The 22,348-nt window shown below is 37.8% G+C and overlaps 3 protein-coding genes across 3 annotated transcripts; all 3 read right to left on the bottom strand.

The window, feature by feature from the left end:
- Window positions 1-722: 722 nt before the first annotated feature.
- smpdl3a (sphingomyelin phosphodiesterase acid like 3A) lies at window positions 723-10,023 on the bottom strand. The gene is made up of 8 exons (XM_054617994.1): window positions 9,881-10,023; window positions 8,979-9,192; window positions 6,095-6,239; window positions 5,874-5,970; window positions 5,223-5,386; window positions 4,260-4,440; window positions 3,449-3,573; window positions 723-2,417 (listed from the first exon to the last, which is right to left on the bottom strand). The coding sequence occupies exons 1-8, from the start codon at window positions 9,957-9,959 to the stop codon at window positions 2,112-2,114; spliced, it is 1,311 nt and encodes a 436-aa protein (XP_054473969.1). The 5' UTR covers window positions 9,960-10,023; the 3' UTR covers window positions 723-2,111.
- A 2,723-nt stretch (window positions 10,024-12,746) lies between these two features.
- LOC129106774 (fatty acid-binding protein, brain) lies at window positions 12,747-14,972 on the bottom strand. Its single transcript, XM_054617993.1, has 4 exons — window positions 14,845-14,972; window positions 14,548-14,720; window positions 14,084-14,185; window positions 12,747-13,014 (listed from the first exon to the last, which is right to left on the bottom strand). Exons 1-4 carry the CDS (start codon window positions 14,915-14,917, stop codon window positions 12,964-12,966), a joined length of 399 nt encoding a protein of 132 aa, XP_054473968.1. The 5' UTR covers window positions 14,918-14,972; the 3' UTR covers window positions 12,747-12,963.
- A 2,112-nt stretch (window positions 14,973-17,084) lies between these two features.
- Window positions 17,085-20,646, bottom strand: LOC129106773 (uncharacterized). The gene is made up of 7 exons (XM_054617991.1): window positions 20,574-20,646; window positions 20,155-20,433; window positions 19,527-19,655; window positions 18,981-19,073; window positions 18,861-18,889; window positions 17,873-17,941; window positions 17,085-17,773 (listed from the first exon to the last, which is right to left on the bottom strand). Coding segments are annotated over exons 1-7 (735 nt in total). The 5' UTR covers window positions 20,575-20,646; the 3' UTR covers window positions 17,085-17,638.
- Between the last annotated feature and the right edge of the window lie 1,702 nt (window positions 20,647-22,348).

Below are 22,348 nucleotides of genomic sequence, written 5' to 3'. Positions count from 1 at the left end.
CGGACCAGCGGGTTTAATCTTCTTTGGAGGAAGATCTTTATTGAGTAGAAAAATAAACTGTGACATTCAAATCAACACACTTTCTCTGCGATATGCGTTGGTCACACTACGAGCAACAAAAGCAACAAAGTGGCAACACGAGGCCAGCAACATTGTCGGCTGGTTGAGGTGTTGCTAAAGCTCTCGTTGACGTAGTTATGCTGTTAGTTAACACTGAGAACTGGCTAACCGCACACTTTAGATGGAACAAAACAGTTGGAAAGAAAAACACATGATTGGTTGAAGCTTCACCGCGTCATTGGAGCGTTGGCCATCAGATTGTAGCTTCACATCGCCATTTGGCTTTTAGTGTGAACACAGTTATTTGCAATATGGTTATTTTCTCAATTCAAACTGAATTTTGATGTAACAGAAGATGTCACACAATGAATTTTAAATACTAAATGTATTGTATTTCTGGTAAATTTTTACGGAACAAATTTCATAATGTTTGGTGTATGAAAAGAATATTTATATATTTTTTGTTATATTTTTCTATACGTTTTCTTTATCCAGGATTATCCCATTTCCTGGCCAAGATGGCAGCTTACAAATTTCACTACATAAAAACACAAATATCAGATTTAAAGCAAAACAGCAAAAAGCTAAAAACATTACAATTTTCCCAGAACAGACACAAAAGGCTCAAAAACAAACCAGATAATTGCAAAAAATGTGCTCAAATTAACTTTAATCCGGTTGTTCAGATCTTACATTTTTATAAATAATCTAGTTTGAAATCTCTCTGTAGCTCACACAAAGATGAAGGTCTGAACAATTAAAAACACATTTTCACGGTTTCTAGTGATGGCGCACCTCATTTATCCACATTGTCAGAAGTTACAGCTACTGATACATTTGTGGAATGTAGAGTAACATGCAAAGTTTACATTTTTATAAACGGCATTCGTCAGAAAATCCAAGCTTTAAACTCTTACATTTGAAAAGACACAGTGACACAGTTCTCGTGTTGAATCAACACCATCAGCTCATGTGGCGGTCGACATTTGGCAGCAATTAGATGATCACAGAGATTAGATATAATCCATTAGTGGGAGAGGAGTTAAACAGACTTCAGAGGAAGATCTACACCTGACTGTGTTTCATGAAGCACAGTGATGAGATGTAACTAAGCTAAAGTCATCACACCTCAATGATTTCCCTTAAAAAGTCTTCACACCTCTCGAAACTGAGGAGCAGACCAGTTAAAGAATGTGTTTTTATTGTTTTGTGAGATAACAAAGATCATCAAGATATCTATATGCATTGTATCAGTAACTAACTAATTTATTGCTATTTTGTGGTCTGGATTGCATATTTTCTTAAAAATAAAACTCTTAATTTACTCAGATATTGTGCATTTTTTTTGTCCGAACTGCATATGGATGACTTGATACCAGAAAGTAGTATTTAGGTAAATATATACCAATTAAGAACCAGCTCAAAGTAAAAAAGTTAGATTTATATTTGAATGCGACAGAAATGCGCATTGTATTTTTGGATTCCAGCATTTGAGTAAAAAAAAAATGTGACTCCCTGAGACAAATCCCTCAAGACTTACATGTTATTTCAATCACATTTTAATTGAATAACTGCTTGAAGGTTTTAAAATGTTGGTCCTTCATATTCTTATTCTATTGTATTTAAGCTGTAAAATTAAAGAACATTTTATTCTTCACATATATTGCTGTATTTAGGCTGTAAAACTGTATTTTATTGTTATTTTATTAATCACTTATTTTGTTGTATTTAAGCTGTTAAAATGTAATAATAATGAAATATTCTGTTTTCAATGTTGTATTTCATGTGTTTTACTGCTGTTACTGTTATTATAGCTTTTAAATCTATTTGACAACATTTTGAATTATTTATTGTCTCGCATGCATTGGTATCAAATTGTTTAATTGTATTTGCAGACAATTATGTTGTTATGTCTTATTTTCAGCTCGTCAGTCGTCTGTGAAGCACTTTGAACTGCAATAACTTTGAATTAAAGCTGCTATACAACTAAATTGTGATTAACTGATAATAATAAACTCCTGAGACAAACCCGTCGTCTCTGATCATCCGTGCTACCGTTCTCCCTTTGAGATACATTTGGAGTAGGACGGTTGGTCCAGGTAGAGCACGGCACACACCTGGCTGAGCTTGCAGTCGCCCTCACAGACGATGCTGCTGTTGTAAGCGACCATGAAGTGACTGAAATACTCCTCAAAGGCTTTGGTCTGCGGCAGCCTGAAGCTCAGGCCCAGCTGGAGGAGGCTTTGTGGCCGCAGGTCAGTCAGTCCAAAAGCCTCAGTCATGATGTATTCAAGCCTCCAGTCGGATCTTTGTTTCTCGTTGGCTTCCGTCAGATTCAGATAGTACTGCCAGATATCCTTCAGAAAGAGAGAAAAACAACAAAAAGGGCGAGAGAGAGAGAGAGAGAGAGAGAGAGAGAGAGGGAGAAAAGGTCTTTAAGTCTTTTTGAAAGCCAGAAACTGTTTTTGTGTGCTGATTGACACCGTGATTAATCACCAGGAGGGACTTTTGTCTTCTGTCTTTAATTAAAAGAATAGTCAGTGCAGGACATTCTGAATTTGACCCGAGTTTTTTTCGATACGCTCGTAAACTCGAGCATCTCTTTTCTGTATTTTCTTACATTTTTAAGGCTTCATTGTGAAATAAGACTTTTTTTTAAATTGTTTTATTAGTTATATGTGGGGTAGTTATTTAAGAGAGGTGCCTCTGATCTGTTGCCTCATACAGGCATGGCAGTGTCTATATATTTATATATTGGGGCTGTTCTTTTTAGCGATGCTCTGAAACCTTTTTTTCCTTCCTTAACAACAGTTTTCCTTCCTTAACATATATATAAGCCGATAGCAGCGAGTCAAAAACAAGACAATTTAAAGTCATAATTTTCTCTCTCATATCTTTCTTTATTTTTCTGTAAAATCATCTTCTTCAAGCAAACTAAATTTTACAAAATGAATGAATGAATAGAGCTTGAACGCATCATGTAACTCAATGCAACCTTCATCAGCGTTAGTTGTTAGCTCCGTTATTAAGTAAAGCAAGATTGCGCTGCTGTTTAGTAGCTCTCCTCCTGCAGATTTCACCACAGATTTGTTTTTCACACTGTAACATTATCGGGGACATAATAGAAATACACAAGAGCGTTTAACCACAAGGGTGTACTACTAGTTTGAATTTGTGCAGTAAAGATCGTGTAGCGAATGACACGTGTTGTTGTTCCTGTGTGGCTTAAATGAACTTGATAACATGAGATCGGTGCATAGACTTGTGTACCCGATCCAACTCCATCAGAGGCATTTCTGATAATGGTATTGGCATCATAACAACTTTTTATGAATACTTTGGGCTGCTTTGGACCCATAGTCCCAATAAATATCTGAAAGTTACTTACCAAGAGAGTGTAGTCCTTGGTGTTGTACAAATACGCGCGGAAAGCTGGGTTGTTGGAGTAAGGCTCCAGAACACTTTTGATTGGCGTGACAGACGGTGACACAAAAAGAGAATTCACCGGTTTACCTGCAGAACAAGAAAACACAAACACCACATTATTCAGGTGCAGAAGAAAGTGAATGTGTCTGCTATCCCTCTCTGAAGAAGCTTATCTTAAAAAGTCAGTCACCGTGTTTAAATGTTGTTGCTGCGTAGTTTGAAAGGAAGAGCTTAGCATTGACTTTTAGAAAAGACATAATTATCCCCCCCGTATCATTATTTAATCTGTGATTCTTTATCAAAATGTAAGCACTGTCAGAGCTTGAAATACATTTTAACTTAATAATGATTATGCATTTTATTTGTATAGCACTTTAAAAAAAAAGGTACTCAAAGGCACTTTACTTCGCAAAGACAGAAACAATAAAAAAATAAATAACAATGTAAACAAGGCAGAGAATTTACCGTACAGTTTTCCTCTTGAAGAATAAAATAAAAAATCTTTGTCATTCTAACTTTCTGTTTAGGATTTTATTTTGGTTTTGAACTCTCATAGATTTGCTTACATAGATGAATATTCTCCATGACAGAGAAACTTTAGGGTCACAGTAGGAACATTTCACTACAGTTCAAGTTTTTGCCCACATAATATAGAAAACAGAGACAATTGTGAAAAGGACATTTTTGATAAATCATATCTACTTCTGGAAGTGATAAAATCAGGGTCAACCTCACCATCAAAGTCAAATTAAACAATAAGAGATATATTTTACCTTGTTGGTCCAACAGCACCATGATGCTGTCGCGGTGGGTGTGGCCGTAGAAATGTCCAGCAATGACATCACTGTACTTCCTGAAGATGGCGACCAGCCGCTCGTTGTGGCTCTGTCTCATAGCGGTGATGTTTCTGGCATAGACCAGGTAGCCCACTGGTACATGAGCTATGATGTACACCTGGAGCAGGAAGTAAAAGATGTATAAATCTCAGCTGTTGGAAGTAAAAGTGTCAGGATTACTGGCAAAACAAATAAACTGCTTTTACTGTTTACACACAAGTTTTTCATTCATGTTTGAAAAGAATAAGCCTAGTTTGTATAAATATATGATAAATAACTTGACAAACATATTTCGGGTTTGTTTGCTGCAAACATTTATGTTTGTGCTTTGCCTCGTAATGGCACCTGATGTTCCCAATTTTAATTATTGCCACCGACATACTGGTTTCAAACTGCCTGTGGGAAAAATGAACATGTACCAGTTTATCAATCCATTATTTAAAACTCTATTTTCGCAGTCTACTTTTCTCTTTTTAGAGAACGCCATGTGAAAATACTTTTCTATGACTTACTTATTCCTCTTTCTCACTATTATTCCTCTCTTCCATGTCATTTTTGTTTGTATATTTCAGAGTTAATGCTTCTCCGAATGAGCAGATTTGATTGGCTGAGTAGCATCACTTGAGATGATTTACAACGAATGCATCTGCTCTGATGGTTTCCAGTGCGGTGAATGTTAGAAAAGCTGTGCCGGTTAAAATAGAAATGCTCTGTCAAAATGTAATAATTCTCTATAATTATCGGTTGTAGCTCTGGATCTAGATCCGCCTATCAGTGACCTCTGCTTTACATCGTGCTGACGTCACATATTTTAGAAATATTTTTTGATCTGCTCGAGGAAAGTTTAATGAATATAAAGCCTCCATGGATCAAAATACAGACTATAAAGAGTATCCATGCCTTCTCCAGACACTGAGCAGCTTTCTCCAGAGTTTTCTCCAGCCACTCGAACTGTCCAGCAGGGTCCGTCATGTTCCTGGTGACCTTGTTCGGGCCGTAGTAGAGGATGGTGTTGAGACTAAGCACCCGCAAACCAGGCTTTACCAGCTGGCAGTAGAAACCACCTGCAGCGACAGAACGAAGCACAACATAAAAGCCAACGCCTACATAGAGCATTAGCATAACATGCTATTTACCACCGTAAACTGACCACTGAATATTCTCACATTTGCATGCTAACTGGCTAGATTGTACATGCTGAACATCAACAGCTAATCAACATCTATAGAGTTGCAATAATGAGTCCAATAATGAATAACTTCATCTACAGAAATGTAATCAACAACATTTTTGAAAATGTATGTTTTAGGTATGTAAACACACAAAAATAATATTACTGTATCTAAATACCAACGTCCGAGGGAATTTTTGAAAAGTGCGGCAGTGGAATGAAACAAAAACTGTTCTTTTTTGAACATTAAAAATAAAAAAAAGAACTTAGAGCTTATTATAGCTTCACTCCATAGACACATTCTGTCGGTCTGGGACTCCTAAATAAATCAATAATGTGACAGAAACGTCTTCACAGTGGCTGATGCAGTAACAGGTTACCCTGTGAGAGTGTGCGCAGAGCTTCAGGCTGCAGCCAGGGTTTCCACAGCTGGGCAACAGCTTTGTAGATGGCATTGGTGGAGGTCAACATCTGGTCCTAAAAAAACAGCAGGAATACAAACTGTTATGCAGTAGCACCTAATTACAGACACGGAAGTCTCACATACAAGGCGGTTATGATAAAAAAAACTTGCCGTCTGATGAGCTTAAAATGAAGTTACCTGTGGCCAGTAGTCGTGGTTTCCCAGGGCCGGATAGACTGTCAGGTTGGGGAAGTGTTGTCTGATGGTCTGGGTCATATTACTGATCACCTGGATCACCATGTCCGTAGAGAGCTCGTCTACAGGGACATGAGGTGGACTGTCACTGGTGGAGAGGAAGAAGAACATCCAGCATCAGATTCAAATGAGCCTCAGAGAACTTTGTTTTCCTGAGTTTAATTACTCAGCCACAAAAGTTGTTGTATTGACAAGAAGAAATTAGCACGACGAGGAAGAGGTCAATGTGCACCTTTAAGGATAACATATTTCAATTTAGGTTTTTCATTTTTGCAGTTTTTCAAAACACTGTCGTTTTTTGCTAAAATCTGGTAACACTGCAACATCGGTAAAAAAAAAAAAAAAAAAAAAAGACATACTGCATGTAGGGGGAACAAACAAGCTGTCAAAAAATCGGACTTTTCTAGGCGTGTTCCTGATTATAATCAACCGTGCGTATCGTAGAAGTGCACATAGTTTTCTGTGCAATTAGCGAATATACTTTAACATTTCACGTGTGCTTACGTTCAACGTTAAATATTATGAGAGTTTTTTAATTTCATGTCTTATGTCTGGATCTCCAGGTGATGTGGTGGGTCACTTTCACACTGTGATCTGTAGCTTTAGCCAGTTTTTCTGGATATTTCCTTCAAACACATATTTAAGACCCTTCTGTCTGCGGGGGAGTTTTTTTTACTCGAAAGAGAATCTACTTTAAATGTGAAATAGCTGCAGTATCTGATGAACTACCACTCAGCACTACCAGTAGAAATCAAGGAAAACCCTGATTTCTCAACACTACTGTATATCCTGTTTTTTCCCCAACACAGTCGACTCAGCAGAGCTGCACAATGTTACAGAAATAACATGAATTCCACCGTACAACTGTTTGCCCTTTAGGTGAAAAGGCAAAGTCATGCTACGAAGCCCAATAACAATAGAATAAAGCAAATATCTGCCTGCACAGTAACTTAAAACATGGAAATTTAACACTCCCTTGCAAAGAGGATTAAACGGCAAGGCGTTCTCATAAACATGTTTAATAAGCCTATGAATTCCTGGCTTAGCTGATTAGCTGCTGATCTAATGAAAAGCTGTATGGAGGCACTGCTGCTGTGACTGACGCTTACAGATTTTCTATGTCATCATCACAGTGTAGGGCACATTAGTTACCCAGAGAGCGCTTCTTTAAGCTACTTTTCACGTAGAGTGGAGAACTCTTACTAATGTTTGAAGGCCGGGTGCTTTTAGGACTTCATTAACTGCCTTTAAACACACTGTGCATCATCAGTCTTGAGCCCTCTTCATCTTCATTTATGGTAACCAGCAGAGTACTGAAACATGAAGAGAACTGAGAGGGTAAAATAAGAGAGTTAATCCCACTAAAGTGTGAGATTTTTGTACAATTTTAAGATCATTTTCTGTTTGATGGATAAGAGGACGATGGGAATGTAATTCATTTTGCAGCTATTTGGGATCAAACAAAGATATTGGATCATTTTTTAACTGAGGAAGCTAGTATATGAAAAGTTGGTTAGTATAATGAACATAACTTGGTCACATTTGCTCAAACTGTCACTGTATCCTGACGGTAGCACAACAGTGACTTAGTGTATGTTGTACGGCCACTGCCTCTCCCCGTTTGTGCTCTGGTGTTGTTTCCAGGTACATTCGAGTCTTTTTGTTGGTTATACTTGTTTCTTTGATTTAAAAACAGCACTCTTTAAGCCCTGTTGCCCCTTTTCTTAACTCCATTCTCTTATGGTTAACCAAAGAGCTTCTCTTTGGTAACCTTTAAACATCAGGTTTTATGTTACTTTCTCTTCCCTAAAAGAGTGGAGGAAGTGGGTTGGACTTCAACTAAAAGGTTGGTTCCCAAGTTCCTACTTTCCAAATATCAAAGTGTCCATGAGCGAGACACTGAACCCCAAGTGGTTACGCTGCTCCTAATGCTTAAGATGGGTCTAACATTTGTATGTATGTAACTGTATGTATATTATGATGTTAATAAAGTTTAAGACTGATAATCTGTGAAAAAAATCTAGTTTCTTTGCCTCCCTTTAGTGCTCCTTGAAGCATTTGCAAGATTCCACCACACACAAAGATGTAAAAATGAAGGGACTTTGTGATCCAAACGGGACTAATAAAGGATTATCTTATCTTATCTTATGTTGAAAACAGTCGATCCAAAACCAAGAACCGCCCACCAGCATGCTCACAAACTCTCTCATTTTGAAGATTAACAATAAAATATGTTTCTGAAAACATTTGAGGTGAGAATCTTGATTTATATTTGATCCACGCTGCCTAGTTTGACAGAGATTCCTCGGTTCTGTTCGTTTTCCTTTGGGCACAGTGGAATCTTGCAAATGCCAAGAGAAGACAGAGGAGCCTGTTTTTCACTGATTATCTGTCTCGTGTACTGCTGTCATGATACAGTGAGAAAATATGACAAAGTTATTGTAGCTGTCGCTTTAAAGTTATTACAATCCATCTTGAGGGAACATTAATGTCTGAGCACAACTTGTGCAGCCTGTTTTTTAACTTTGCTTAAAACAAAGAAACCTCCCTTGAGGAAGTGAGAGGCCTCCAGAGTGACTTCACTTCACAAAAGCTTCCTCAATCTTAAAGTCTAAAACCTCAAAGTGGTTTCCTATAGTAGTGAGAGAACAGGATATGAAACCACTGTAAAGCCACAGATAGTTTCTATGAGCTGGTCAGTCACACCGCTCTTCATTTTCATGCAACAAATGTAATTCATTGATTTTTAATCCGACTTTACAGTCAAAAGAAGAAGAAAAGAGCAGTAAAACGCATCATTTTGCTCTCCCTTCTTTAGGGTACCGACCCGGTCCATATGATGAAGTCCTGAGGCTGTGTGAGCGGCGCCATGTGAGCGAAGGCGGACTGGATGAGAGCGTAGGGAGAGTCACACATGAAGTCCCCGTAGAGGCCGGCGTGGGTGGCGGGGGCTCCTTTGGAGGAGGAGCAAACCTTGGTGGGGTCAGGGTCCAGGTGGTAGGAGGGGTCCAGGTGGAGGTCAGTGATGTGCCAGAACCTGCCTGGACAGATGGAGGGACAGGGAACAAGGATAAGGGTGGATAATACGAGGTGTGCGTGGGTCATTTTTTGACCAAGTAAGGGTTAAAAATGTGTCACAACAATGTCATAATGTATATTTCTCAATGCATTTAGTGTTATAGCTTGCATTATACTGACATGTTGGTGACATCTATCCAAGCTAAATTGATCTATTAAGGGGTAGGACTAGATAAGTTTTTTTACTTCCTCCTACCCCCTTTCGAGCATGTAGAAAGTTTTTTTTAATTTTTACTTCTTTTGTGTGTTCTTTTGTTGTCTCTTTTATTTTTTATTTCATCTATTAATAATCAATTGATAATCATTAATTGATTAATAATCATGTTTTTATTGCTTGCATGGAAATAAAGACAATCAATCAATCAATCAATCAATTTTTCTTGCTGGCTGGCTGAGGGCTACCAAACGGATTTTCAATGACAAATGACAATAAAAACCTCTTTATCTTCATCTTTTATGTAAGGAAGCTGATATATTTGCATGCTTGTTATGCAATGGCATAATAAGAACTTTCTTTAACTCTTGCTTCAAAATGTCTGATTATTTATGTTTCATTGAATGCAAAAGTTATGAAACAATCTCCAAACAAACCTCAGTGGCCCTGTGTAATGTATATAGAGCAGTGCACGGTCCTCCGAGGAGTCCACTCACCTGTGCCCGGCAGAGGGCTGCTGCAGAGAGGAGCTGCTCCACACAGCAGCAGCAGCAGCAGCAGACACAGATGCTCCATGTTGATCGTGTCTATCAAACGGCAGGAAGGTGTTTCACATGCATGACATGTGAAACAAAGTAGCAGATCGTTCTGCTCTGCAACAAACAGGAAGCGGTGACTGGTGGTCATGTGGTTGTTGGAGCTCAGGGAGGAGGGACTTAAGAGGCTGCAGGGGTTGCAGCTGACTCAGTGTTGTGATGTAACTGAGTAGTGAGTACAATAATGTGATTCATCATGACATAAAGGTACTTTAACTTTAATCACATATTTACTATTGCACTTTTTTTATTCCATCACATTTATTTGTCAGTTGCAGTTTACAAAAAAGACTTTACATACAGTACCAGTCAGAAGTTTGGACACACCTTCTCATTCAATGGTTTTTATTTGTTTTTATTTTTATTTTTTTCTACATTGTAGATTAATATTGAAGACATCCAAACTATGAAGGAACACATATGGAATTATGTGGTAAACAAACAAATGCTCAACAAACCAGAATATGTTTTAGATTTTAGATTCAAGTAGTTGAATGAGAAGGTGTGTCCAAACTTTTGACTGGTACTGTATTTATAAATGTATGTCTTCTTTTATACAGTACCAGTCAAAAGTTTGGACACACCTTCTCATTCAATGGTTTTTCTTTCTTTATTTTTTCATTTCATCAGGTGACGGTCAACAAAAACTAAATTACTGGTTTATTCTGCCAAACACAACAAAGTTTTATGTTACAGTGAAGGTTTTTGGGGGACATTTATCAGGCAGCCTGAACTTTTTCATTCTGAGTGAATAAATAATGGGGAAATGATTCTCCCCAAATAAGCTCCTGTTAAATATTTCCAGTATACAGTACCAGTCAAAAGTTTGAACACACCTTCTCATTCAATGGTTTTTCTTTATTTTTATTTTTATTTTTTTCTACATTGTAGATTAATATTGAAGACATCCAAACTATGAAGGAACACATATGGAATTATGTGGTAAACAAACAAATGCTCAACAAACCAGAATATGTTTTATATTTTAGATTCTTCAGAGTAGTTGAATGAGAAGGCGTGTCCAAACTTTTGACTGGTACTGTACAAAATGTATGGTAATCTTGTGCCTTCATTATTATACTTTAGATACACAACCAAATATAAAACTGTTAAAATTAGCTCCACTTTTGACCACCTACAACAGTAAAATGTTACTTATACATTATATATCATTCAGTCACTGGTGCTTTATGCTTTAAACATCTGCAGATAACAGTTATGTACTTTTACTTAAATTACATTTGTATTGCAGTGTAAGTTCTACTTTTACTGAAGTAATTCTGAAAACTCCCAAACAGTCAACTGGTATGGAACTCTTCCTGACCAAACACCCACCCAACCTTTTTGGCTTATGACCCCTTGATACAAGGCCAAGTGTACACGTGACTCATCATCACAGATTATAGCTATTTGTTCCTTATTTGATTGTTTGATTTTAAGGATGTTTAGAGAGCCAAAGAGGTCAAACCGAAACTAAGTATTTCACAACCGAAAAACACAGCAAGTGCTCAGTGTAGAGCAGATCTTCTACTTACTCCTTTTTTAAGTGTAGTGAGTGAGGAGTCAGTCAATGGCAACATGAATCAGGCAATAAAATGTGTTTTGAGAGGGTGTGATTAATTGCAACCACCAGAGGTCCTTGAGAATGCAGCGAGAAGCGGCCACCAGTAAACTGCATGGATAAAAAAATAAAAGAGATAAAAAAATGAAAATAAAAAACACACACAATAACAATTTGTGCAACACAAATCTTCGTATCTTTCCTGTCCATTTAATTATTGTGTCGCCTCATTAAAGGGTCAGTTCACGAGCCAAGCGGTTAGCTTCATTTCTGGATATATAGATGGATCGGTCTTTAAGCTTTCTGTTTCCACCCCGACACAGTGAAGGTGAACATCATTTAATTTGTGGTGCTCAGTGCTTTTAAACAATTACATTTAAAAAAATATTTCACTCTGGAAGATCCATAGACTTCAGTGTCAACCATTTTTATAGGGCTATTTCTTTGGTAGAAAGTAGTTTCAATGAAAACACATTGACAGTGAGGTCTGTGGCTAATCAGGAACACGTTTAATGCTGCTGAATATCTCAAACCTAAAGACTAGATACCACCAGAGGTGAGTGATACAGTATATTTGGGTGAACTGACCGTTCTAGAACAGACTGATGTCAAAGCATAACTCTGTAGCGAGGATTGAAGAGTCATTTGAGGCATTAAAATCAGAAAATATCACATAAGAGGCAAACTGTCACTCTGAGGGGAAACATTTGGCATATTGATGCAATTTCTCCAACTTTGTCTCATTGTGCCACCAGGTTTAAAGCTGGGGTGGGACGTAACGTTTTTTGTAAATTGAAATAGTTGTAAATATATATAAATAAATACATATATATAAATTACCTGTGCAATATTAACAATCATTATGTCCGTTTCTATAATATTTTAGTTATTGCTGGTTTTTTAAAAGCTTTTTGGACCTATTTATTATAGTTTACTGTTGGATTACTTATTTATTGTACTTGTTTTCTACTTATGTTTCTTATTTGTTTGTTTGCACTATCCACTACAATTTCCCCGCTGTGGGACTAATAAAGGATAAACTTATCCTATCTCTTATCTTATAAAGTGGCCCTTTTACAAATACCCTCGGGATAGGGTTAAATCAAATTCTTTGGGCTGAGGAATATTTATTCTCCCGTCCACCATATTGAATTATGGAACCATCACAACACAATATCAATAGAAAAGACAAGAGACAACATTTTACTCTCTGTGTTTTTTTTTATTTAATGTTGTACACAGGGTTGCAAATACGACCAATTCAGAATGACAGAAATGTTTTCATATAAAAAAAAAACATTACAAAACATGTGTGGCCGTGTACATGCGGAGGAGGATGAAGTGCAAAGAGAAGCATACAGTCCATAATAATTATAAAAATCAACACCTCTTGGCCGGGTTAGGATGCTGTCAGTTGGAGCACTCATGCCTTCTCATAGCTACGCACCGCATGGATGTCTTCAAAGGTCAAATTCTGCAGGAGGGGGAAAGAAGACAGTTACCATGACGGGGAGTTGAACGTTCACAAATCCAACATTTTACCAACAGAAAAGTGACGTTATAGAGTGGAGGATCTAGTGAGGCAGCTTTTTGGAGCTATAGCGATTTACTTTGTTGAATACAAGCAAGCTAATTTGACTATGAAAGTGATAAAGAAGGCACACTCATTCATCACATCAAAACCAAACAGATTGTTTTCTGCATTTTTGGAGCTTTAGAAAGACAAAAGTGAAATGTGTGATTTGTGACTTTTTATTACTTATTGGTTTGCAACATCCAAAGGTTGATTTCTGAGACAAACTTTATGCTTTTGCCTATTTTTTTGTTGCTGTTTTGCATCTTTTTGTAGTTGTTGCACATCTTACAGTTTGTGGTTGTTTTGTGTCTCCTTGTGGTCATATTATTTGTGTTTCTTTTGTGTCTGTGTGGTTATTTATGTTTTTTCTGGTCACTTTCTGGTCATCCTGTTCCTCTATGTGGACAGTTTTGTGGTAATGTTGTGTCTCTTTTCAGTTGCTTTGCTTCTATTTGTAATCTTTTTATGTTTCTCTGTGGTTTCTATGAGTCTCTTCCTGGTTGGTTTATGTCTCTTTGAGTGACATTTCCGAGGTGAATGCTAGAGGGCCCCTCTGACACTTTAGGGCCCTGGGTCCTTTATTTCTGCAAGAATCCCAAAGAGACTATATGCAGTCTTAATGACTAACAAACTGCATTACCCTCTCACTATGACGAAACAAAGAAAAGTTTAACTGCCCACAAATATAAACTTCTTGATTAACCACGAGTTTTAAATGTTATTTTCATTTGAGAGCACACAGAAGAATAAGAGATGAATGGAAGGCAAAATACTACTGATTTATTATCAGTGCTTCCAGTGACAGGAAATTGATCTCTAAGCTGCAGAAACATCATAAATAATTATAAAACAATGTATATTTTGGTTTTCTTTCTATTCTCTAAGTATATAAACTCCATTTAAGTTGTGTATGTTGATAAAGTCAAACAGGACAGGAATGTGTGTGATCAGGGTGTGTTCTTCTTACCATGACCATCTTGTCATCCTTGACTTCTCTGACAAACTTGGTCTCTTTGCCGTCCCACTTCTGGACGTGGACCAACTTGTCTCCGTCCATGGTCACCGTGGACTGAAAGACAAAAGAGGAGAATGTTTAAAGCAAGCAGGGCGGAAAATTTATTCCGAATGTTGATTTATTTCCGCACGTCTCAAGATGTCAAGTCTTCTCAGTGACCCACAAATAGAGGAACAAAGGCGCAACCCCCCACTACAAATTTGAATAGAAGTAGATTTGGAAAACAATCTTTTAATTTATCATCTGCTATACACATGACAAAGGAATCTTGGATTAAATAAGAGTTATGACTTTTGTATTAGGATGTTTTAAATTAAAACCCAGTTTAACCATTTTTACTATTGCAGGCCACTTCTTGAAAACCATCCAAGCACTGCTGGCGTCTAAAAGTTAAGATTTTCTTTCTGTTAACTTACTTTGCAGTTCCTGTCATCGGCGGTGGTTTCATCAAACTCCTCTCCCAGCTTGAAGGAGATCTCAGTGTTCTTGAAGGTGCTCTGGGTGCGAACCACCACCTTGTCACCCTCCTGGCTGATGATTACAGTCGGCTTGGTCACATTTCCAACCTGACGGGTGGCAAAGCCAACACCTGACCGGGGCAGAGGGGGGAAACGTGGCTGTTAACGGCCCCTTGAACTATTGCTTTAGTGAGTGAAAATAAACAGAGCATACTGAAAGGAAATAGAAAGATAATACAACAGGCTGTTACTCACCGAGTGCTTTCATGTACTCATCAAAATTCTCACTGTCGACCAGTTTCCAAGTGGCACAGAAGGCGTCGACCATGGTGAAGCTTTTTTCGGGGAGGCCAAGTAATCTCCAAAGCACACTGAGGCAAGCTGCAGCTTCTGCAAGAGTCCCCCCTCGTGTTATTATTCCTCTCCTTATTGTTATGCATGCAGGTGGGTGGCACCAATCGTCCCATTGGCTCAGGAGATTTTCTCCCATATGTGATTGGGTATTTAAAGTGGGTCAGGGTTTTACAGACCCTTAGAATAAAAGAAAAAAAGCTAAATTAGCCCATTTGTATGCATAATGATGTAATTTCTCTCATTCATGGGTGGGGTCGTGTGGTGCTTGCCATATTTTAGCCTGAAAAAAAAATCTACATTTAAGAGTTATAACATATAAGTTAATTTACATTTCACCAAAATAAAAGTTTTATTTGAAGCTCACAGATAAATATTCAACTATAAAGTTCCATAAAATGTATAGCTTGTTGTTTTAAACTTGGCTTCAGAGAGTTGGCAGTAAACCACACATTCTACAGGAGCTGATCCATATTTATATTGTAATTAATTTCCTCATCCTAATCCCCTCGTTTTCAGAGACAGGGGTTCCTGTGTCTGGAATGTGCCATGTACTACTGTAGGGGAGCTCAGTGAAGCAGAATCAGTGAGTTTGACAGCCTTTTGTCCTAATCTGCGTTAACAACCCACCCCAAACTGCAATTTCTTCATGCTCAACACACACACTAATTACTGTCTATGCATGTATGTGTGTGTGTGTTTGAGAAAGAGAAAGACAGTGAGTGTGTGTGTGTGTGTGTGTGTGTGTGTCTGTGTGTAGGTTCTGCTTTCTAACACAAAGTAAATGTATATTAGAGTCATGTCTGCTTCATCTTTTATGGGTGATTTTAAGATTTAATACACTTCTCCCTCATAATCTTATGATATTTGACGTGATGTTAAGGTGGGGCACTGCAGGCACAAACATTGTTTTTCATGCACTGGTCAATTTTGAGATTTTGGGCTGTTTTGCTTCCATATTTGCGTATTTAGATTTATCTTAAATTCACTAAAAGTTTACCATGAGATAATGCCTCATTTGTTATTTTTTTTACAATATTCACCTGTCGTGTCTTCAAAATGAATGTCATTTTACAAAACATATCTTTAAAGGTTGTTTTCTCTGAATGAGTTTTTTCTCAGACTCTGATCCAGAAATCTCCACTTCAGTAGCTCTGACATACACCAAACTTTACAGTTTCATTCATATCTATATTCTGAAGGTTTTTACAGAGGGATTTGTTCATATATCATTCATAGCTGGATTTATACAACATTTTATTACTAAAAACATAGAGAAAATAGATTTATTTTTGTAAGGCTATTGATTTTCTGATTATTGAAGTGATACAAAGAAATATCCAAAATTCCCTCTGTAAAAACCTTTGACTCTTATATATCAGCAACATTTTTTGAACCTGGCTTTATCCAATGTTCCGATTTCAGTTCTGGAAATGTATGCATATTAGCACATATTTGCAAAGACAATGCCTAATTTGCATATTAAAACATAGATTATTAGAAAACTTGTAATACAAAAAATAATTGTCTTAATGTAAAAATAATAATAATAATAATAAAGCCTTTATTAGTCCCACAATGGGGAAATTATTTCTCTGCATTTAACCCATCCCGGAGGAGCAGTGGGCTGCAATGAAGCGCCCGGGGAGCAACTTGGGGTTAGGTGTCTTGCTCAAGGACACCTCGGCATGTTGCCGGTAGAGGGGTTTGAACCACCGACCTTGTGGTTACGGGACAAGCGCTCTACCTCATGTGCCACAGCCGCCCCTCTATATCAGAGAGAAATATTGTACGTTTCCCTCACTTTCCTTATGTGCTGTAGCTGTAGTTTCATTAGTAAATTTGCAGATAAACATACATTACATCACTCCATCCACCAGTCACTTTCTTTATTCCTTATTCTCTTCCCAAAAATACTAAAAACTGAGTATGATCTGGCACATGAACACGAATACACTATACCCCCATCACAGTCAGTACGTTAACTTTGCATACCTATTGAATTAATTGTTCCCTTTTTACTTTCATGAAATTAAGATTGACTTGACTTGATAATGATTTGAGTATTCTGTCCACCAGTGAGCTTGTTGCAAAGTATATTTTTATTGTACATTTCTTCAATACAGTTTCAGCATCGTATAGATTAACACCCATGTTTTCTGAAACAAAGACGCTCAACAAACACACATGAGTTGCGTTTGAGTGCACAGCATGCTGTGGAGGATCTCTGGTGCCACTCTATGGTGAGAAATAGAAACAACGCTGGGGTCGTGTTTAAAAAAGATATAAGAAAGCTGAGCAAGAAAACTTAGAACAAAATTATGAAACACAGAATAAACCATCTGACTCAAAAGGTGTTAAACCACAACGAGAAATCTATTTCTATACTTGTAAACCTAAAACTTTACTCATTAAAACACAACACAATCAAATCTACTGAACTAAAGAAGCAATATGCATTTAAATGATAACAAAAAAAATGAAAAGACTTTAAAAAAAACTTAATTCTGTCCATGCAGAGACAGTATAAAAAATATAGTATATATAAAAAAAAATGTCTCAAATCCTACATGTTTTCACAGTGCAACTATCAAGATCAATCTATTCATAACGCTTCTTGGTTTGGTCCAAATATTCTAAATCTATGATACAAACAGTCGTGCCACTGTTTAAACATATTTTTACTAGAGACATCTTATTATTTTGGTTTGTTGACGGTGGCGTAGAGGTGGCTGGGATCAACCGAGGCTGCAGCAGAAGAGGAGGGAGGTTTCACAGTGGAGTAGGTCACTGCATCACCTTCATCCTCATCATCATCATGTTGAATGCGACCCTGGAGGGAAAGAGGAAAACCCATAAATGACGTACAAATAAACTTAAACTGACTCTCTTTGGTTTTGGTCATAACGTCGTCACTAATCAGACAGCTTACCTTGGCTCTACTGTTGGTGTTCTTGGTGAAGCTGACGGAGGCGTAGGAAACACCATCTTCAGGATCAGCCTGCACAGAGAGGAGAACATCATGGCTGCTCAGCAACACACTGACTCACTCTATCATCCCCTCAGATCAATTCAATTCAATTCTAGTGGCATCATGAGTCCAATGTCTCATACAGCCACATTTTTCAGGCTGATCTCGTCCGGCCCACGCTGTAATTTGTAGATATCCCACGAAATAATTTCCTGTGTTATAATAGTAATACTGAACGAGGAGGTATAAAAAACGCAAAAGCCCACTCTGGGAGTATTTAGTGGAGGTGATGGGTCCACCGAGGAGAACTCTGTGTAGACCCCGTGTGAAACGAGAAGTCAGTGTTGATTTATTTGCACGTAACTTGCATACCTGAGAAACGGCAATGTAGGTTATTTAACCCAAACAATGATCTTTTCCTCAACCTAAGTATTCCAATTTTTTTCATAATCTATCCAAGTAGTTTTGTTCCCTAAACAAAACTAAGTAGTTTCCTGTGATGAAGGAATTTTATTTTGAAAAGGCTGTATGTAATGAGGGATATTGACACATGTTTCTGGACTATGGATAAAATATGGAGACACTTTTAATAATGTAATGTCAAGTATGAGACATCATCCATGTATCATCAATTTAGTGCAATGTAATCCAATGCAACAGTCCCACAACGAGTACTGCCAAAGTAGGACAAAGAGGATAGGATGCAACTCATTTTAGAGGCTGTGGTTTGTTGTTTGTTGTGGTTTTGTGTTTTGTTTTTTCATATTCCCCATAATTCATTCTTGACCTTTGCTGCAGCACAACTTCTTACTTTCTGCACAATAAAGTCCACAATTTTCCTATATTTTCTTATGCTCTTTTGCGTGTAAAAACACACAGTGAATATAGAGCTACTTCGATTTAAAATCAGGATTGTATAAATGTTTGATTATTCAGCCTTTAAACTCACCACGTGGTCATCCCTCTTTGTTTTGTTCCCTGAAAAGACAAAAAAAAGAGAACTGGGTTTAGCTTCTAGTGAAAATAGAAACGTGTTGTTTGTTAAAGTTTCATCTGTGAATGTTCTCACGTTTGGTTCTCTTCCATGCGATGACAGCCACAGTGATTACCAAGAGTGCTGCAACACCCACAGACACAGAGATGAGGCTCCACCACCACCACCCTGACAGGGGAAGTTAGAAGTGTTAAATATAGTCAGAGGGGTTTTTGATGACGAGATGTTTGTTAGCGTGTTCTTGTGCTGTCTCTATCTCTAATATCTGAACAAAGTGTTTTTTTCCTGCATGTCTTTTCTGACTGTAAATGTAGTTCTGTTCTGTTCAGTCACTACCTTCTGGTTTCTTACCATTCCTGTTGTTTTCAGATGTTTTGTTGTTCGTCACTCCTGATTTAATTCTTGTTGTCGATGTTGAAAGAGTTGTTGTTGGTGATGTTGTAGTGGTCGTTGTTAAAGCATCACCTTAACGAATAAAATAACAAGATGCAACAAACTGTACAGTTTGAACAATAAACTTAAGCATCTGACCTCGTGATTAAAGAACAATGTGAATTTAAATGTTAAGTCTGTATAAGTATTCAATGTTATCATCCACAAGTGATTTGTGACTGTCACTACCTTGTTCTGTTTGATTTTTGTATTTTTCAGATGCAGTTACGGTCTTCTCCTCTGATGTGGTCTTTTTCACTGGTGATGTTGAAAGAGTTGTTGTTGGTGATGTTGTAGTGGTCGTTGTCGCAGCATCACCTTAAAGAATGAAATAACAAAATACAACAAACTGTAAAGTTAGAAAAAAACTCAAGTATCTCACATAAAGATTAAAGAATGATGTGATTTAAAAGGTAAAATCTAAACAAGTACTTTGTCTGAATGATTTTAAACAGCTCATCATATTCTCACCTGAGGACTGAGGAGGGCTGAAGGTGAACTGATGCACTTTTCTACTGTGACCATCAGTCACTTCACATTTCAATAACTCATAAAACTTTGACTTCTGATCAAGGTGAGATTTCTTAAACGTTAACCGGGCTGAACAGGTATGATTGAATGTCCCCACATCATTGTGATTACCCTCATACAGCCACTTCACTGTGTGTCTACACCGTTCATATGTAGAAACAGAGCAGATTAACTTGTTGGTGTTGTTGTTGTGTCTTCACCTGAACACATTAACACAACTCATCAAACTAAAATACTTCTAATCCTTAAAAAAAAGTGAACATGAGTGACTTTAAAATATTCTCACCTTTTTTTTCACCTGAGGGCCAAATGTTGAAAGGAAACTGCTTCACTTTGTCACCTTCAGTCACTTCACACTTCACTGTCTTATACCTCGATGTGTAAACGTAATGAGAAGTCAGAAACATCAGAGAAGCTCTGCAGGAAGACGTTGATGTCTTCAACTCTTTGTGGTCTTTATCCACATCTTGACCCTGAAGCAGCCACTTCACTTTGTGTCTACATCCTCCATATGACGACACAGAGCAGATTAACGTCACCTCATCAGTGTCCTTGTGTTCAGTCACTGTTGGTGAAGATGGAGACGTTGTGAGAGAAAGAAGAGTAAAATCAACATCTGGAAATAACTTTCACCATAATTCTTATAATGTTTCAGTATATTGTTCTGACAAGACAGTTTGAAAACATTATGATGTAAATACTCACTGGTAACAACAGACAGAAGAACCACAGCATCTGGACCTTCTTGTTGTCCTGATCTTAACTGTCTGCAGTCATAAAGACCAACATCTTCATCTGTGACGTTCTTTATAACCAGAGAACAGTTCTCTGAAACACTCAGTCTGTCTGATTTAGCTTTTCTGTTTCACCAATCTGCCCATGTCTCAAACCAGCATGCTACTGTGCTCTGCTTCTTGAATGACTAAAGAGCCACGTAGTAGTGTCACAGTTCTTATGATCCTCTAACACATTGTTACAAGGCAAAGTGACTTCATCTCCATCTCTGACAATGAAGGAGGGCGAAAGTTGTCCTGTTGCTACTGTTGAAAAAAATTAAATATCAGACATAAATATGACTGTTGAGTACATAGACAGTGTTACTATGATTTTAAATATGTTTCAAATGTGTCTCAGAGTTCACTAAACTCATCTAGATGTAACAAACAGAACTTGAACACTTACCTCTAGAGCTAAACACCTGCAGCATCAGAAATGAAGACATTACAATCCATCTGAATTCAGCCATCGTGTTTCTCTCTTGCTCTCACGTTTTCAAATGTCAAAGTCTCAGACGCGCTGCTTCTTAAAGATGAACGCAGCATCTACTTCCTGTCTTCACTTCCTCACCCTGACTTCACCTCTCCTCTGTTGGCTGTTGTATTAATGTGTGATATTAGCTTTTATTCTCTCTGAGTTTATTGTGGATGTCAAGAGTGTTAAAACTTTGTAGCTCTATAGTTGAATTGTTTTAAATCTACTATCTAATTTATAGTGAGGATGAAATAAAATAGAGGAAGTTGAGCGTGTGAAGATTGTTTTGCAGCTTTTCTGAGACCTAAAGGAGAAGTGTTTTGGTGAGAATGTGGGTAACAACAGCAGCAGAGCTCTGGAGGTTTTATCCCCTAATAAGGACCAGATTGACATCAGTGATGAACACGTTCACAAGTGTCTGACTCACCTGTCAGGTCTGTTGTTTTTGTTCTGAACTGGTTTGTTTGCAGCCATACAACTTAAAAAGTAGATGTTTTATCTGAGTGTGTGTGACGTCACCACCTCAGGGTTTTCACGCGATGCACACTGCAGAGATGGTTGGTCCTTTAACGATGTGTGAGAATAAGATGAAGTCATCTAACAGCTACAGTAAAGAGGTCATGTGCTTCCACTGTGAACTTCTGATCTCAGGCTGAGCTATAATTTTAGATGCGTTCATATGAAGCTCTAGAGTAAGTTCAGTCAGGAAGACTATACTCTTGCATGCCTAGGCCTGTAGTTTATTTCTCATACATCTGCCACTCACTCCTTTCACGCATGCTCACTCATAACTTCCTTGCTGTCATTGTTCGGGGCTGTCAATCATGATGTCAGCTGTTCTGATCAGCTGCTCTCTTCTGTCCAATAGCAGAACTACACGATTACATCGTCAGCCTATCGCATTGCTGCTGTCTCTTTTTAAGCTTCCCTCCACCTCCCCATCTCCGCCCAGTCTTCACATATTCATCAGCTTCCTCAACTCATGACTCTATCAGCCTCATCAGACACCACCACTGCTGCTGCTCAGGGCAGACGCCCCCTTGATTACAAATCTCCCTGTAGTCCAAACGCCAAAGACTGTCAAGACTTTATCCTCACATATCATCTGTTAATAATAAACAATTAGCTTTCTCTTCATCAGACTCGTCTCTCCTGAATGAAATGTTATTTAGTGAAATGTTAGATCAGTGTGCAGACAGAGGAGTTCAACCCAACAGAGGGAAGGTTTG

Source organism: Anoplopoma fimbria, chromosome 18, assembly GCF_027596085.1.
Source record: "Anoplopoma fimbria isolate UVic2021 breed Golden Eagle Sablefish chromosome 18, Afim_UVic_2022, whole genome shotgun sequence".
Lineage (NCBI taxonomy): Eukaryota > Metazoa > Chordata > Actinopteri > Perciformes > Anoplopomatidae > Anoplopoma > Anoplopoma fimbria.
Note: the sequence above shows the minus strand (reverse complement) of the source record. Positions and strands in the feature narration are given on the sequence as shown.

Bases quoted from the DNA above. Each gene is read 5' to 3' on its own strand.
- LOC129106774 (XM_054617993.1), bottom strand. From the start codon at position 14,917: ATGGTCGACGCCTTCTGTGCCACTTGGAAACTGGTCGACAGTGAGAAT. The intron at 14,721-14,844 runs GTGAGTAACAGC...TGCCCCGGTCAG, and splicing joins TGAGTACATGAAAGCACTCG to GTGTTGGCTTTGCCACCCGT. The intron at 13,015-14,083 runs GTAAGAAGAACA...CCCCTCCTGCAG, and splicing joins AGGATGACAAGATGGTCATG to AATTTGACCTTTGAAGACAT.
- smpdl3a (XM_054617994.1), bottom strand. From the start codon at position 9,959: ATGGAGCATCTGTGTCTGCTGCTGCTGCTGCTGCTGTGTGGAGCAGCT. The intron at 5,387-5,873 runs GTAACCTGTTAC...CTGTCGCTGCAG, and splicing joins TCTGCGCACACTCTCACAGG to GTGGTTTCTACTGCCAGCTG. The intron at 2,418-3,448 runs GTAAGTAACTTT...CTCTTTCTGAAG, and splicing joins CCAAGGACTACACTCTCTTG to GATATCTGGCAGTACTATCT.
- LOC129106773 (XM_054617991.1), bottom strand. The intron at 19,074-19,526 runs GTAGTGACAGTC...TTCCCCTGTCAG, and splicing joins CAAAAATCAAACAGAACAAG to GGTGGTGGTGGTGGAGCCTC. The intron at 17,774-17,872 runs GTAAGCTGTCTG...CTTTCCCTCCAG, and splicing joins ACACCAACAGTAGAGCCAAG to GGTCGCATTCAACATGATGA.